This window comes from Colobus angolensis, unplaced genomic scaffold (assembly GCF_000951035.1).
Source record: "Colobus angolensis palliatus isolate OR3802 unplaced genomic scaffold, Cang.pa_1.0 Scaffold13, whole genome shotgun sequence".
NCBI lineage: Eukaryota > Metazoa > Chordata > Mammalia > Primates > Cercopithecidae > Colobus > Colobus angolensis.
The window spans coordinates 9,728,482-9,745,699 of record NW_012114252.1 but is presented as its reverse complement, the minus strand read 5'-3'; the positions used below and the strand labels follow the sequence as shown (position 1 = coordinate 9,745,699).

Below are 17,218 nucleotides of genomic sequence, written 5' to 3'. Positions count from 1 at the left end.
GTAATCGGTAAAGCCCCTATTATTCTTAATACTTATGGAAGTAAAATAAATGATTCAACTATAACTTCCTCTCTTTATCATTCTTAACATGATCATATCCTACTGGGGCTTAGTACCAAATATATGCATTGGTTAGAAATTTATTTCTGGCTGGGCATGGTGGCTCATGCCTGTAATCCTAGCACTTTGGGAGGCTGAGGTGGACGGATCACTTGAGGTCAGGAGTTCAAGACCAGCCTGGCCGACATGGTGAAACCCTGTCCCTACTAAAAATGCAAATATTAGCCAGACATGATGGCAGGTTCCTGTAATCCCAGCTACTTGGGAGGCTGAGGCAGTAGAATAGCTTGAACCCAGGAGGCGGAGGCTGCAATGAGCTGAGATCGCACCATTGCACTCCAGCCTAGGCGACAGAGCGAGACTCTGTCTCCAAAAAAAACAAAACTGATTTCTGGAAATAACATAGGTAAATTCATATTATTTAAAAAAAGAAAAAAAGATTAAAAAAACACAAAAAGTCTAATCATAAAATGGCATTTTTGCACTGGACAGTCCCTTAGACAATCTTCGAAATATAAAAAACTGAAGTCTGAAGAGGTTATATGACTTGCTTAGCTAAAGAACCACCCCTAGAAACCAAGGTCAGTTCTTTCATGTCGAACACTAATTTTTCAATAATAAAAAGCAAACATGCTTAAACATTCTCAGAGCTATATAAGGTGGTACTGAGATGCAGTTTCTCAAAAAAGAAAAAAATACAAAGTTTCTAGTTTCAATAGTCAAATGAGTAAAATACGTATCTTTATATACTTTATATACACAAAATAAGTATCTTTATAGATATTATATCTTTATATATTATTTATATATCTTACATATATTTAACATATAATTATTTCTAGAACAAGAAAAACAACTCTTGTATTTGACATGTAGGTTTATTGTACACATATACATAGTTAGAGCCTACTCTCAACCATACAGATGAATCTACTCTTAAATGTATTAGATGGAAAAGTTATCTGCCAGAGCTTGTCTTGATAAGAAGAGTTTAGTCTCAAAGCAAAAAGCACAACAAAAGATTCTATTGATACAAAATCAACAAAGTGAAAATGTATGCTGTGATTCTCACAATAAAATTGTAAATAATCTAAATTTTAATTGTAGATCACTTAAAAGTTATTTTTAAAATAATTTACTTAGCATTATAATCAAATATATTTTAACATAATATGTAAAATTCAAAATTTCACTGTATTCTGGAAAACAATGTAACATCCACATATAAATACTAACAAAAAATAATAGGTATATAAGGCCAGATGTGTGGCAGGAATGAGTTACTAGAAATGCCTAATACATATGGCTTTTAATAATGGAGTTATCTCTACTTTCAAAACCTAACGGTTACATTTTCTGAGTTTAAATCATAGTCATGAGCATCCATCATATGTCAGCTACAATTTCTGTGCAAAGCACTGGAAAAAGAAATGAACAAGTCTGTGGTTCAAAGGCCTTCCCTTACAGTCTTAGTGGGGCTACACTGTACTAAAGGCTTGCTTGCCCTTCACCATTACTGAATGTAGGGCAATGAGCACATAAAGTGAAACTTGGTTCTCCCTTAAAGAGTCAGTGGGTAGCCTAGGAGGCACAGACAATGACAAGGTAATATAACAAATACTAATAGAGATAATTAATACATGTGCTGTAATACACATATAAGGGCAATCTGCCAAAGGGCAAAGGGAAGCAGAAAGCAAACCAAGTAGGCATTGAGAATGCAAATGCGTAGCAAGCAAAGAAAGCTGGATGACCAGTTGGAAAGTGGTTTGAGACTAGCTGGTGGTCAGATGAGGAGGGCTCTGAAAGGAAAGAAGAGCTGGGCATAGTAGCACATGCCTATAATCCCAGCTACTCAGGAGGCTCAGGTGGGAGGACTGGGCTTGAGCCTAGGAGTTCGAGGCCAGCCTGGATAACATGGCAAGACCTTGTCTCTTAAGAAAAACAATACATGGAAGGGGTATATGCTTGTTTCTAGAAGCTTGATGTAAGACAGCTTCTTTAATTCTCGGGGCTACCCTTTGAAGCACAGAAAACCCACCGTTGACATGTGAGGGTCATCTATAAACTGAGCTCAGGAAATGGAGCTTGAGAGAAGTAACTTGCTCAAGATTTCACATAACTAGTAAGTGGCAGAGCTGGAATCTCAAATCTGGTCTGTCTGATGGCAAAGACTGTGGTATTTCCACTATTCCAGACTGCCTGGATAGCATCTTGGAGGAATCTGACTTTTATTTTGATGGATATGAGAATTTGAGGGTTTTTAAAAGAACTAGTGTGGTTAAGCCTGCATTTTAGAAAGATAACTTCTGACAGCATTGTATGGAATGCTTTGAAATTCACAGGGAAACTAGAGAATTACTGTAAAAAAGTAGACAAGAAAAGATGTAAGAGTTGAGACTGGGATAACAATGACAGTAGAAGTAGAGAAGAAGGGATGAATGAATGAGTTATTCAGGACTTTGAATTACTAAGACTCAATGCCAGAAGTCCTAGCCAGAGCAACTAGGCAAGAGAAAGAAAGAAAAGGCACCCAAATAGGAAAGCTCAAACCATCTCTCTTTACTGACGATATGATTCGATACCTAGAAAACCCTAAAGACTCTGCCAAAAGGCTCCAGGAATCAAGAAACAACTTCTCTAGAGTTTCAGGATACCAAATCAATGAAGAAAGATCAGTAGTAGTATTTCTATACACCAATAACTTAGTTCAAGCTGAGAGTCAAACCAAGAACACAACTCCATTTACAATAGCCACACACACAAAAAAAGATACCTAGTAATACATCTAACCATGAAGGTAAAAGATCTCTCTACAAGAACTACAAAACACTGCTGAAAAAAATCAAAGATGGCCAGGCGTGGTGGCTCACGCCCATAATCCCAGCACTTTGGGAGGCCAAGGCAGGCTAGGCTGATCACAAGGTCAGGAGATTGAGACCATTCTGGCTAGCACAGTGAAATCCCGTCTCTACTAAAAAATACAAAAAAAAAAAAAAAATAGCCAGGCATGGTGGCACGTGCCTGTAATCCCAACTACTCAGGGGACTGAGGCAGGAAAATCGCTTGAATCTGGGAGGCGGAGGCTGCAGTGAGCCAAGATCGCGCCACTGCTCTCCAGCCTGCGTGACAGAGTGAGACTCTGTCTCAAAAAAAAAAAAAGAAAAACAAAAAAAAATCAAAGATGACACAAACAAACGGAAAAAGCATTCCATTCTCATGGACTGAAACAATTGATATCATTAAAATGGCCATACTGTCCAAAGCAATCTACAGATTCAAGGCTATTCCTAGCAAACTACAATGTCATTTTTCACAGAATTAGAAAAAATTATTCTAAAATTCATATAAAACCAAAAAAAGAGCCCAAATAGCTAAGGCAATCCTAAGCAAACAAGAAAAGAAAAAAACAAAGCCAGAGGCATCACATTACCCAACTTCAGACTACAAGGCTACAGTAAGCAAAACAGCATAGTACTGGTACAGAAACAGACATATAGACCAGTGGAACAGAATAGAGAACCCAGAAATAAAGCCTCACACCTACAGCCATCTGACCTTCAACAAAGTTCACAAAAATAAACAGTGGTGAAAGGATTCCCTATTCAATTAATGGTGCTAGGATAGCTGGCTAGTCATATGCAGAAGAATGAAACTGTACCCCTACCTTGCACCACATACAAAAATTAACTCAAGATGGATTAAAGATACAAATGTAAGACCTCAAACTATAAGAATCCTAGAAGAAAACCTAGGAAACACCACTCTGGACATCGGCCTTGGGAAAGAATTTGTGACTAAATCCTCAAAAGCAATTGCAATGAAAACTAAAATTGACAAACAGGACCCATTTAAACTAAAAAGCTTCTACGCAGCAAAATAAACTATCAACAGAGTAAACAAACAACCTATAAAATGGGAGAAAATGCTCACAAACTGCATCTGACAAAGGTCTAATATCCAGAATCTACAAGGAACTTGATTCAACAAGCACAAAACAACCCCATCAAAAAGTGGGCAAAAGACACAAACAGATACTTTTCAAAAGAAGACACACAAGCGGCCAACACACAAGAAAAAAATGCTCAAGGGTAATCATCAAATGCAAATCAAAACCACAATGAGATACCATCTCACATCAGTCAGAATGGCTACTAAAAAGCCAAAAAAACAACAGATGCTGGGGAGATCTGGAAAGAAAAGGGAAACTTATACACTGTTGCATATAAGTGAGAAAAGGGAACTCTTACACACTGTTGGTGGGAATGTCAATTAGTTCAGCCACCATGGAAAGCAGTTTGGAGATTTCTCAAAGAACTTAAAACAGGACTACCATTCAACCCAACAATCCAACTACTGAGTACATAGCCAAAAGAAAATAAATCATTCTGCCAAAAAGACACATGCACTCACGTGTTCATCGCAGAACTATTCACAATAGCAAAGACATGGAATCAACCTAAGTGCCCATCAACAATGGACCGGATAAAGAAAATATGGTACATACGCACCATGGAATATGATGCAGCCATAAAAAAGAATGAAATCATGTCCTTTGCAGCAACATGGATGCAGTTGGAGGCCATTATCCTAAATAAATTAATGCAGGAACAGAAAACCAAATACCACATGAACTCACTTAGAAGTGGGAGCTAAACACTGGGTACACATGGACATCAAGATGGCAGCAATAGACACGGAGGACTATGAGAGGGGGAAGAAGGGAAGGGAGCAAGGGCTGAAAAACTAACTACTGGAAACTACGCTCACTACCTGGGTGATGGGACCATCTGTACCCCAAACCTCAGCATCATGCAATATACTCATATAACAAACCTTCATGTGTACCCCTTGAATCTGAAAGTTCAAATTTCAAAAAATAAAAACTAAGACTCAGTGACCTACCCCACTGACAAGCGAAATGAAGTATTTCCAGCTTGCATGACTCTGAGTAGATGCTACTAACTAAAATAAGAAGAAAGAGGGGAAGAGAATAGAGAGAAGGCCAGAAGAGAAGAGACCTTCTGAACATGAGTTTTCTTTGAGTCTATAAATAATCAGGAAGTAAGACTCTAGACCAGACATGGTGGTCATGCCTATAATCCCAGCACTTTGGAAGGCCAAGGCGGGAGGATCACTGGAGGCCAGAAGTTTGAGACCAGCCTGGGTAAAATAACAAGACCCCATCTCTAAAAAAAAAAAAAAAAAAAAAATAAAAAAAAAAAAAAAAAAGCCGGACACGGTGGCGCAGTGGCTCAAGCCTGTAATCCCAGCACTTTGGGAGGCCGAGACGGGTGGATCACGATCACCTGAGGTTAGACGTTCGAGACAAGCCTGACCAACATGGAGAAACCCCGTCTCTATGAAAAATACAAAACTCGCCGGATGTGGTGGCACATGCCTGTAATCCCAGCACTTTGGGAGGCCAAGACAGGAGGATCACTGGAGGCCAGAAGTTTGAGACCAGCCTGGGTAAAATAACAAGACCCCATCTCTAAAAAAAAAAAAAAAAAAAAAATAAAAAAAAAAAAAAAAAAGCCGGACACGGTGGCGCAGTGGCTCAAGCCTGTAATCCCAGCACTTTGGGAGGCCGAGACGGGTGGATCATGAGGTCAGGAGTTCGAGACCATCCTGGCTAACATGGTGAAACCCCGTCTCTACTAAAAATACAAAAAACTAGCCGGGCGAGGTGGCGGGCGCCTGTAGTCCCAGCTACTCTGGAGGCTGAGGCAGGAGAACCGCTTGAACCAGGGAGGCAGAGGTTGCAGTGAGCAGAGATCACGCCACTGCACTGCAGCCTGGGCAGCAAGAGTGAAACTCCGTCTCAAAAAAAAAAAAAAATTAGTTGGTCATGTTGGCACACCTATAGTCACAGCTACTCAGGAGGCTGAGCTAGGAGGATTGCTTGAACCCAGGAGTTTGAAGTTACAGTGAGCTATGATCTCACCACTGTACTCCAGGCCTGGGCAACAGAATAAGAAAGTAGTGTGGGTTGGAAATAGAGAGCTTGGAAACAAACAATACATGTTCACTGTAGCTGAAATCAAGAAGGTGTGCAAGATAGTCCAAAAAGTTTGAGAAAAGAGCTGCACGCAGTAACTAAGGTCAAAAAGAACTAGCAAGGAGTAGTGTGTGGGACTCAAGAGAGCAGCTGGTTTCATGAAATAAGGAGAGGTTAAAAGCATTTAATGTGCTACTGAAAGGTTAAAGAAGATGGCCAGTGGCTTTAGGAATTAGGTGGCCACTGGTGACCTTTATAAGAGAAGTTCCGGTAGTGGTGAGGTGAAAAAAAAAAAAAGAGAGAGAATTAAATAGGAAGTAAAGAACTGTAGAAGAGTGCAGAAAAATTAGGTACTGATGGGAAAGAAAAGTATTAGATGTTAGGCAAAAAACACTGAAAGCTGCAAAGCACGTATTTTTATTTTACTTTAAGTTCCGGGATACATGTGCAGAATGTGCAGGTTTGTTACAGAGGTATACATGTGCCATGGTGGTTTGCTGCACCTATTGACCCATCATCTAGGTTTTAAGCCTCGCATGCATTAGGTATTTGTCCTAATGCTCTCCCTCTTCCTGCCCCCCACCCACAGACAGCCCCCAGTGTGTGATGTTCCCCTCCCTGTGTCCATGAAGTACACTGATTTGGAAAAAAAAAAACAAAACAGTAGTTTCCTCTCTTTAGTTTTTGAAGCGTTGTTATCATCAATAAAAGATATATTTGTGGCTGGGTACAGTGGCTCACACCTGCAATCCCAGCACTTTGGGAGGCCAAGAAAGGAGGATCACTTGAGCCCAGGAATTCAAGATCGGCCTAGACAACATAGCAAAACCTTTTCTCTACCAAAAAGTAATACTAATACAAATGTTTTCAAGAGATATATTTACAGAATACAAAGTTTACTTGTTGAACTAATTGTGTTCCAAAAAGTCTATGAGAAAGCCTCAAGATTTAAAAAAGTCATACTATATACTATAATGTTTGTGACTTGAAAAGGAAGAGAAATATATTCTTATTCAGGAGATGGCTGAATTAACATTTATAGTGTCTTTCAAAGGGGATGCTATAACTTTTCAACTTATTCAATTTGTAACTCTTGCTACAAACTGAGATTTAAATAGGTAAATCCCTTCCCTCTTCTGAGAGTAAGCAAAAAGATTCCCGCCAACTTCAAAATTGAATCAATCTTCTTTTTATGCACAAGTTAATAGGATTCCATAATTAAATAAATGAATACAAAAGTTCTACTGTCATTCAACTCTATGTGCAGCAGGAAAAAGAAGACAGGCAGACATTGTAAATAAGAATTAATGCTAAGTTACTATCCAGCTCCAAAGTTCATTCTAACACAGACACACATACCTCCCATCACTCAGCAGGCTATAGAGGGAACCAAAAAGAACTGGCCTGATAGGAGATGTTTTGGGGAAAAGTTATGATTTAGCAATGCTGCTGCTTCCCTGAGTTAACGTGGAATCATTCCTGATGTCTACACTATATTCCCCAATAACAGAATACTCAACTTTAACTTCTCAGTCTAATTACAATGACCACCTATGGAATTCAAACTTCATGCTCATTATGACACAGAACTTTATGTCTCCATTCAAACATTATTCAGAATCATACATTATTAAAACAGCTAAAGGTCAACATTCATGGATATTCACAGCAATTATAATTCACAAAAGGGAGTTACACTGTAAATATTAACAACTCAAGTATGAAAGCTATTAGAACACTAATTATAATTTTAAAATAGGGATCCAAAGTGAATTTGAATCAAGATACATACAGTAGCTTAATAGTTCTCAAAACACATACTTAAAATTAAAAGACTGAAGACAGTACACACAGAATTTTAAATATCTGGTATCTATATTTCATACTATCTCAAATAGTGTCTCACATACTTCATTCAGATGCTTGGAGGTCATTTACATGTGCTAACAACTCTGCTCCTAGATTCTAATTATTTCACACACTAATACATGGTTTTTGGGGGTTTTTTTGTTTTTTTGAGATGGAGTCTCACACTTTCACCCAGGCTGAATTGCAGTGGTGTGATCTCAGCTCACTGAAACCTCTGCCTCCCAGGTTCAAGCGATTCTTCTGCCTCAGCCTCCTGAGCAGTTGGGACTACAGGTGCACGCCACCATGCCTGACTAATTTTTGTATTTTTAGTAGAGACGGGGTTTCACCATATTGACCAGGCTGATCTCGAACTCCTGACCTCGTGATCCGCCCACCTCAGCCTCCCAAAGGGCTGGGATTACAGGCATGAGCCCGTATTTGAAGCTCTGCTACCATCAATTACGGGCTGTTACCGCGCCTGGCCTGTTTGTTTGTTTGAGATGGAGTCTCGCTCTGTCAACTTTGCTCCTAGATTCTAGTTATTTCACACACTAATACATGATTTTTTTTTTTAAAAGCAGATCAACGCAATATGAAAGCATACAAATTCTGAGTGGGTTGGCCACTGCAGGTTGTCTACAAAGTTATAACCTATACACTGGCTTTGTTTTATGTTTGATGGAAACGTATAAAACATTATCAGCTTTTAAAAATTATTCTTCAGAAGCTTAACTTCATACAAATTAATTTTGTTTCCTAATCAAATTAAACTATATTTTTGTGTTTAGTTCATAAAATTACAAAGACACATTTCACTATAAAAACACACAAAACTAATTCTATCAGGATCAGAATAGGAAATTCATTTAAAATTCTCTAAAACACAAAATTTCAAAGCTAAAAAAAGAATGTGGCTGGGTGCGGTGGCTCACAAGGTGGCTCAAGCACTCTGGGAGGCCAAGGAGGATGGATCACCTAAGGTCAGGAGTTTGAGACCAGCCTGGCCAACATGGCGAAACCCCATCTCTACTAAAAACTACAAAAATTAGCTGGGTGTGGTGGCACGCACCTGTAGTCCCAGCTACTCGGGAGGCTAAGACAGGAGAATCACTTGAACCAGGGACGTGGAGGTTATAGTGAGCCAAGATCACACCAATGCACTCCAGCCTGGGTGACAGAGCGAGACTCTGTCTCAAAAAAAAAGTAAAATAAATTTTAAAGAAAGAATATAAAATTGATTCTATTTCAAGAACATAATAAAAATGTAGGCATAGATTAGACTTTTTACATATAAAATCAATTTTACTATATCTAAAAGTTTAAAATATTCTTTTACTGACTTTCACATATAATAACACTTTAAATCACATTCAAGTCGTTCTAAATTAAGTCAATCTTTAAGTGCTACTTACAATCCAGAAGGCAAATTACTAGCTGCAGTGATGCCAAAGAAATACTGCATAGCTTCAATGAGGAGAAAGTCAAATAAGGCTGACAAAACCCAGGAACCCAGCAAAAAGGACTACAAGATAAAACAGCAGAAAAATTATGAGTCTCCTAAAAATAAACTAACATCTATTCAGCTAGAATCAGCTCAGAGGTGTGTATTTGTATGTGTGTGTATGTGTGTGTGTGTACACACACATACTTATGTGTGTATATATATTCAAAATTAATTTGTTATTAAAATAGACTTTTGAAAATCGGCAGAGTAAACCCATATTGCTCAAATATATTAACATCCATAATTTTTAAGTATGTTGAAGATATATTTTTAACAAGTAAAACACAAACCACTAAGCAAAATAAATTATAATTTTATTAAAGTCAAAGTATTAAAATTTATATTAGCTGTTACAACTAATACTATATATTATCATTATCACTATTATTATTATGCTATTCTAAAATTTTCTTTGGTTAATGTCCATATGCCTCAAATCAGATACAGAACAGTATAATTAAAAAAATAACTGTAAATAATAACACCAAGTTTAACAAAATAAAATTCATTTAAACAAAATTTTTTTCTATAGCCTAAGTGGCAAAGACAAAATACATAAAAACTTACTGCAAATTTTCTGCTTCCATATCTTCTTTCAAATATCCTAAAATTATAAATAAGCAGACTACTGCAGAAAGTATCTTTCAAATCAAGGCAAATTATTCTTCCACATATCAACCTCCAAATCTAGATGGGGATTTAAAAAAGAACAACAAACAAGAGTAAAATTTGTTCAGATCTCTTCCTTAGCAAATTTGTTATGTTTATACTGTCTATTTTTAATAGTCTAAACAAAATCATAATGCACACACAAAAGGAAAATTATACATGTATGTTCTCTGAGCTCAAGTCTCTCACAGTAAAAATTCCTTCCAACAGTGGCACGAAAGGTACTTGAATTTTTTTGTGCTTATAAGAAAACATATCCTCATTAAGATAACAGAAAACTGCCTATAAGAAATTTTAGGATTGTGTTTAGTAAGATTTTAAAAAATTATATACGTAAGCTAGAATGAAAGGCTAACAAATGTTCATTATTACGCTACTGAATAAGACAAAGGTGTAACTGAAAAACAACTTAGGTATAAACTCAAAAATAAACATTTCTGAGCTTAATTTTAATCATCAACCTACTTCAGAGCAACTATGCAAAGTAATTTATGGCAACTGTTGCTAAATATGACTAGGTTTAAAATATTAGTTTATTTAAATCACTGTTTCACCCAACTTCTGGTTGCATAAAAACATATAAGGGGACATACAAAAAAAAAAGAGCTACTCAAAGGCCTATTTTTGAGTCTGCTTAAACATTTTTCAGATTTTTAAAGATAATCCCAACGACATTTGAAAACATCCTAATCTTATTTCCCCTTCACAATGACCTTATGAGATAGGTAAAACAAATATTAATGACAACTTTTCTTTGTATTTTTATTGTGGTAAAACAGATACAAAAGTTATAATTTTAACTACTGAGTATACAATTCGGTGGTATTAAGCAAATTCACAATATCGTACAATCATCACCACTATCTATTTCCAGAACTCTTCATCATCCTAGACAGAAACGCCATGCTAATTTCCTGTTCCCTCTCCCCATAGCCCCAGGAAACACTATTCTACTTAATGTCTCTATGAATTTGCTTATACTAGATACCTCATGTAAGTAAGATCACATATTTGTCCTTTTGCATTTGCTCATTTCACTTTGCATAGTATTTTCAAGGTTCATGGTAAAGCATGTATCAATCTCATTCTCATTTATAGTTGAATAATATTCTATGGTATGTCTACACCACATTTTGTTTATCCATTTATCTGTTTTGGGTTTCTACCTTTTTGCTATTGTGAATAATGCTGCTGCGAACATTGGTAATATTAACTCTTTTCTTTTTTTTTTTGAGACAGGGTCTCACTCTGTTGCCCAGGCTGTAGTGCACTGATGTGATCACATCTCACTGCAGGCTCAACCCTCTGGACTGATTCAATACTTGCACCTCAGTCTCCTGAGTAGCTGGGACTACAGGTGTGCACCACCACACCCGTCTAATTTTTGTATTTTTTGTAGAGATGGTGCTTTGCCATGTTGCCCAGGCTGGTCTTGAATTCCTGGGCTCAAGCAATCCATTCGCAAGCCTTGGCCTCCCAAGGTGCTGAGATTACAGGTGTGAACCACCACACCCAGCCAACTGTCTTAAGGAAAAAGAGCACAGAGAAACTATCTGTCTAAAGTCATACAATCTGTGCTCTTGCCAACAGAAATAAGAATACAAGTGAGAAGTCTGACCATATCAACTGTCAAAACATTTCACATATGTCTCTACTCCAAGCAAGACACCAGGCAGAGTCTTTGTCGTGACTGTACTGGCCACCAGAGTTCATCTCACCTGCCAGCCCAGCTGACCTGGGGATGGCTGCCTACAAGGCTGTGTTGAGGCCATAGCTGGGCTCAAGGAGAAACGTACCAGAGTCACATTGAAACTTCAGGCAGCATATACCTCTATCAATATGATCAATGAGGCAGTACACATGAGAGCACAAAGTACTTTACCAATGGCAGACGATGATGACTGTCATCTCCGCAGAACACCAGATTCAAAAACCATAAGAGGCAGCTCCAAGTCCTCTATCCCCACATTTAATATTACAATGAAAATACTCTACTCAGGCATAAGCTCTGAGAACCACTAAGAAAATCTGGGGATTAAGGAAATTGAAACTTTGTAATTACTAAGATATAACAAACTGCATTTCCAGAACCCCATTTTTCTTCAGTTAATGAAAATAAAGCTGCTAGCTACAGTTTTAAATAATTTATGTGTTGCAATGATGCTCAAGGACACAAAACTATGAGAGCTGGTATAAGAATAAACCACTGCATATTATTATACAGGTGAATGTCCCCTAAAGACTGGTAACTGGCTACAGGCTTGCACTCAGCAAAGCACTGCTTCTGCAACTCAACCTAAAGAAACCTGATTGTACCTCTGCATTAATTGCCAAAATCTGGAGGTTCAGAACTTACAAAATAAAGCCCTTCATTATCTGAGACCTCCTGGACTTCTCCAATCTAACTCTGGGTTTGCCTCAAAGCATGCTTCCTATACCACACTCCTAAAGGTCTGAAATTCATGTTACTTCCTGAAGTAAAATGCCCTTCCTTCTCTTCATTGCTAATGAACAGTCATCCCTTCTTTCAGACCAAACTGAAAGCTCACATCCCTAAGACTCTCCGGAGGTATTCCCCCAATACTGGTGCCTACTTCCTTTATCACCCCCCAAGGATGTCATGTACACCTGTGACCTACAGAATCACGTTCTTACATGTATGTGTGTGTTTAGATTTCCCAAGGCAGAACTGAAACTCCCATATCTCTTACGAATATACACTGACACCCTCTTAGGTGTTTTAACAGTGTTAATGTGGAAGTGGCTATTTCCATTCCTGGACAGAAGGGTGGTCCTCTTCCATCCAAGCAGGTCACACCACCTTTAAAGCACAGATGTCCACAGAGTGGGTTTAGCCAAACGAACCAAATTAACTCCAGAAATTAGGAAGGTATCAACCCAAGGCCCGGGGGCCCTTACATTAGTGGTCCTCAAAGCCAGCCATACACTAGAATCCCTGGGGGGTTGTTTTTAAATGTACAGCAATGACCAGGTACCACCACCAGACTCTGTGACTCAGTTGTTCTGGGGTGAGATAGTGGGTTTATGTAAATCTAGGTATAAATTATACCTTCACATAAGTATAGATATGCAGACAGAGCTCTAAAGTTTTTCCAGGTGATTCTAATGTGTGTCCAGGGTTGAGAATGACTGCATTATAGCAACTGAAATAATACAGAAGCTATACTACCTTCTGACAAATGAGTAATACGGATAAATAACTGAAAGACCTGCACAGGAAGTTGGTGAAGCCAATCTGAGCAATGGTATTAATTACATGACTATGAAGAAAAGGTGTCAGTGTTCAAGAAATGGATTATTATGCTTTAAATGGGCTAGCCAAGTGTTTAGCAAAGAAAGGGTGGCAGTCATATACCAGAATGTGCACTAACACTCCAATTCATAGACAAGAAGCCAGCACCAGTGTTTTCAACAAGATCAGTCCAGAAACCTTGAAAAGTACTTCTGCTCTTTCCCACAGCAGAAACTCAAGAGAAATCTCTTACTTCATTTAACCACCACCGTAAAAGTTATCATAAATTCATAATCTGATATAGCTGACAGAGCCTAGCTCCTCTCATCAAACATTCAAATTGAGACAAGGTTTTGGCAAAGCTAAGTATGCACACTGGGCATTAAAAAAAAGATTTAACATTGTTTCTAATTCCCTTGAAGTTATCAGTTGCACTTCTCTAAATAAAAAGTGAAACTGAAAATAAATGTACCTAATAAAAGGAAATACTGCCATTGCTTCATTATTATCTGCTTTGCTGAAAAATCAATAAATACAACTAGAAAAGTTACTTAATGAAATATTAATAATAAATATTTCTTACAAATTGGGGGCTTTGAGGAACTAATAGCAGGAAGAAAAGCAAATCTAAGAAGAATAAACAAATCTAGAAAAAAAAAACTGTCCTCTCTCCTCCAAGGGGCCACAGAGGCAGAGCTCACCTGGAAGTCATTCTTGACTGCGTGGAGGTCATAAGCAAACAGCTTCTGGCAGTGAGGCAGGAGAAGGGCTAGCAGGAGGGAGAGGGCACTGGGGACCAGCAGAAGGCTCTTCGACAGAGGCGCCTTGTCTGGAGGGAAAAAGGAAACCACTTTCAGAATGATTATTCCTAAGATTTAAAAAACCACATGGGTGAAAAGCAAGAGAATTCACTTCTTTTAAATCAGAATGAAGACAAAGTTCAGAAACTCTGAAATTTGGTTCTAACATCCACTTTCAAAACATCAACCTCGGGAAGTAAGTGATCAAAAGACACTGGAAACAAGCAGAATGCCCTAGCAGGGCTTCATTGGCAGTTGGCTCTTAAATGAGACCAAGTTTACAGTCAGAACTTCCATAGAACACCTTTGAGAAAATGGCTACCCAAGTGTAAAGAAATAGAGAAGTATGTTTTCTATCAAATCAGCCAGTTAGCTCCTGAGCACACACAAAATTCATACATATGTAAAAATACATTTTTAATTTTATTTTTTAATTGATACCTATTAGGGAACACATTTTGGGAGTACATGTGATAATTTGATGCATTCATACAATCATATTCAGAGAGAGTCTCATTTTGTCACCCAAGCTGGAGTGCAGTGGTGCAATCTTGGCTTACTGCAACCTCCACCTCCCAGGTTCACCACAATTCTCCTGCCTCAGCCTCCTGCATAGCTGGGATTACATGCACATGCCACCACGCCTGGCTAATTTTTGTATTCTTAGTAGAGACCATGTTTCGCCATGTTGGCCAAGCTGGTCTCGAACTCCTGGGCTCAAGCGACCCTCCTGTCTCAGCCTCCCAACGTGCTGGGAATACAGGCATGGACCACAGCAACCAGCCCGGCTAATTATCTTAAATATCTCTCTTTTCCTTAGGCTGAATTATTCTCTTCTAGCTATTTTGAAACACACAATAGATTAGTGTCAACTACAGACACCCTCCTGATCTACTGAACACCAAGTCTTATTTCTTCTAAGTGTGTATCTGTACCCATTAATCAACCTCTTTTTATTCCCCTCTCCCTCCTACCCTTCCCAGCCTCTGATAACCACCAACCTACTCTCTATCTTCATGAGATCCACTATTTTAGCTTCCATATGTAAGTGGGAACATGCAATCTTTGTCTTTTTGTTCTTAGCTTATTTCACTTACATGTCTTCTAGTTCCATCCATGCTGCTGTAAATGACAGGATTTCATTCTTTTCATGACTGAATAATATTTCACTGTGTGTGTATGTGTGTATATATTATATATACATATATATACACATACATAAAATTTTCTTTATCCATTATCCATTTTTCTCTATTCATCAGAAACTTAAGAGGGAATTAGTCAATAAAGATGAAAGCATACAACAAAGAGGGCCAGGCATGGTGGCTCACATCTGCACTGATGGACACTTCAGCTGATTCCATATTTGGCCATCGTGAATAGTGCTGCAATAAGCATGGAAGTGCAGATATCTCTTTGATATACTGATTTCCTTTCTTTTGAATATATATCCAGTAGTGGATCATATGATAGTTTTATTTTATTTTATTTTTGAAGAACCTCCATATTGTTTTCCATCGTGACTGTACTAATTTACATTCCCACCAACAGTATACCAGGGTTCCCCTTTCTCCACATCCTGGCCAGCCTCTGTTTTGTTTGGTTGTTGTTTTTGTTTTTTTGAGACAGAGTCTCGCTCTGTCGCCCAGGCTGGATGTTGTTGTTTTTGAGACAGAGTTTTGCTCTTTCGCCCAGGCTGGAGTGAAGTGGTGCAATCTTGGCTCACTGCAACCTCGGCCCCGCAGGTTCGAGTGATTCTCCTGCCTCAGCCTCCTGAACACCTGGGATTACAGGCACCCGCCATCATGCCCAGCTAATTTTTGTATTTTTAGTAGAGACGGGAGTTTCACCATGTTGGCCAGGCTGCTCTTGAACTCCTGACCTCAGGTGATCCACCTGCCTCGGCCTCCCAATGTACTAGGATTACAGGCGTGAGCCACCGCGCCCAGCAGCCAGCCTCTATTATTCCTGTCTTTTTGATAAAAGCCATTCTAACTCGGGTGAAATATCTCATTGTGGTTTTGATTTGCATTTCTCTGATGATCAATGATGTTGAGCACATTTTCACATGCCTGTTGGCCATTTGTATGTCTTCTTTTGAGAAATGTCTATTCAGATCTTTCGCCCACTTTTAAATTGGATTATTTTGGTTTTTGCTATTGAGTTGTTTGAGCTCCTTACAAATTCTGGTGACTAATCCCTTGTCAGATGGATTAATCTGCAAGTATTGCAAGTATTTTCTCCCATTCTGTGGGTTATCTCTTTGTTGACTGTTTCTTTTGCTGTGCAACAGGAGCTTTTTCGTTTGACGTAATCCCATTTGTCTGTTTTTCCTTTGGCTGTCTGTGCTTTTGAGGTCTTACACAAAAAAAAATCTTTGCCCAGACCAATGTCCTGGAGCATTTCTCCAACATTTTCTGCTAGTAGTTTCATAGTTTCAGGTCTTAGACTTAAGTCTTTAATCCATTTCGATTTGATTTTTATATATAGTAAGAAATATGGGTCTTTCATTTTTCTGCATATGGTTAACCAGGTTTACCAGCACAATTTCTTTTGAGACAGGGTCTCACTCTATTGCCCAGGCTGGAGTCCAGTGGCATGATCACAGTTCACTGCAGCCTTGAACTCCTGGGCTCAAGTGATCCTCCCACCTCAGCCTCCCTAGTAGCTGGCACTACAGGCACAAGCCACCACACTTGGCTAATTTTTTTTTGGAGAGAGAGAGTCTTGCCATGTTGCCCAGGCTGGTCTCAAACTCCTAGCCTCAAGTGATCCTCTCGCCTCAGCCTCCCAAAGGGTTAGAATGATAGGCATGAGCCACAGCACCTGGCCCCAGAACAATTTTTTTTGAAGGGACTGTTCTTTCTCCATTGTATGTTCTTGGCACCTTTTTTGGCTGCAAATGCATGGATATATATCTGGATCTTCTAATCTGCTCCACTGGTCTATGCGTCTGTTTTGATGTGAGTATCCTGCTGATTTGGTTACTCTGTAGTATATTTTGAAGTCAGGTAATGTGATACTTCACCTTGTTCTTTTTGCTCAGGATTGCTCTGGCTACTCAGAGCCTTTTGTGGTTC

The 17,218-nt window shown here is 38.7% G+C and overlaps 1 protein-coding gene across 2 annotated transcripts in view; it reads right to left on the bottom strand.

Moving 5' to 3' along the window:
• The window catches only part of UBAC2 (UBA domain containing 2), a 183,841-nt gene that overhangs the window by 131,080 nt on the left and 35,543 nt on the right, over positions 1-17,218 (bottom strand). The window contains exons 2-4 of one of the 2 annotated variants that reach the window (XM_011933826.1): positions 14,040-14,167; positions 9,984-10,103; positions 9,325-9,434 (exon numbers count right to left, since the gene is read on the bottom strand). In XM_011933826.1, the coding sequence (XP_011789216.1) occupies positions 9,325-9,434; positions 9,984-10,103; positions 14,040-14,167 (358 nt within the window). The remainder of the gene's footprint in view (positions 1-9,324; positions 9,435-9,983; positions 10,104-14,039; positions 14,168-17,218) is intronic. The other variant, XM_011933827.1, reaches the window with a different exon arrangement.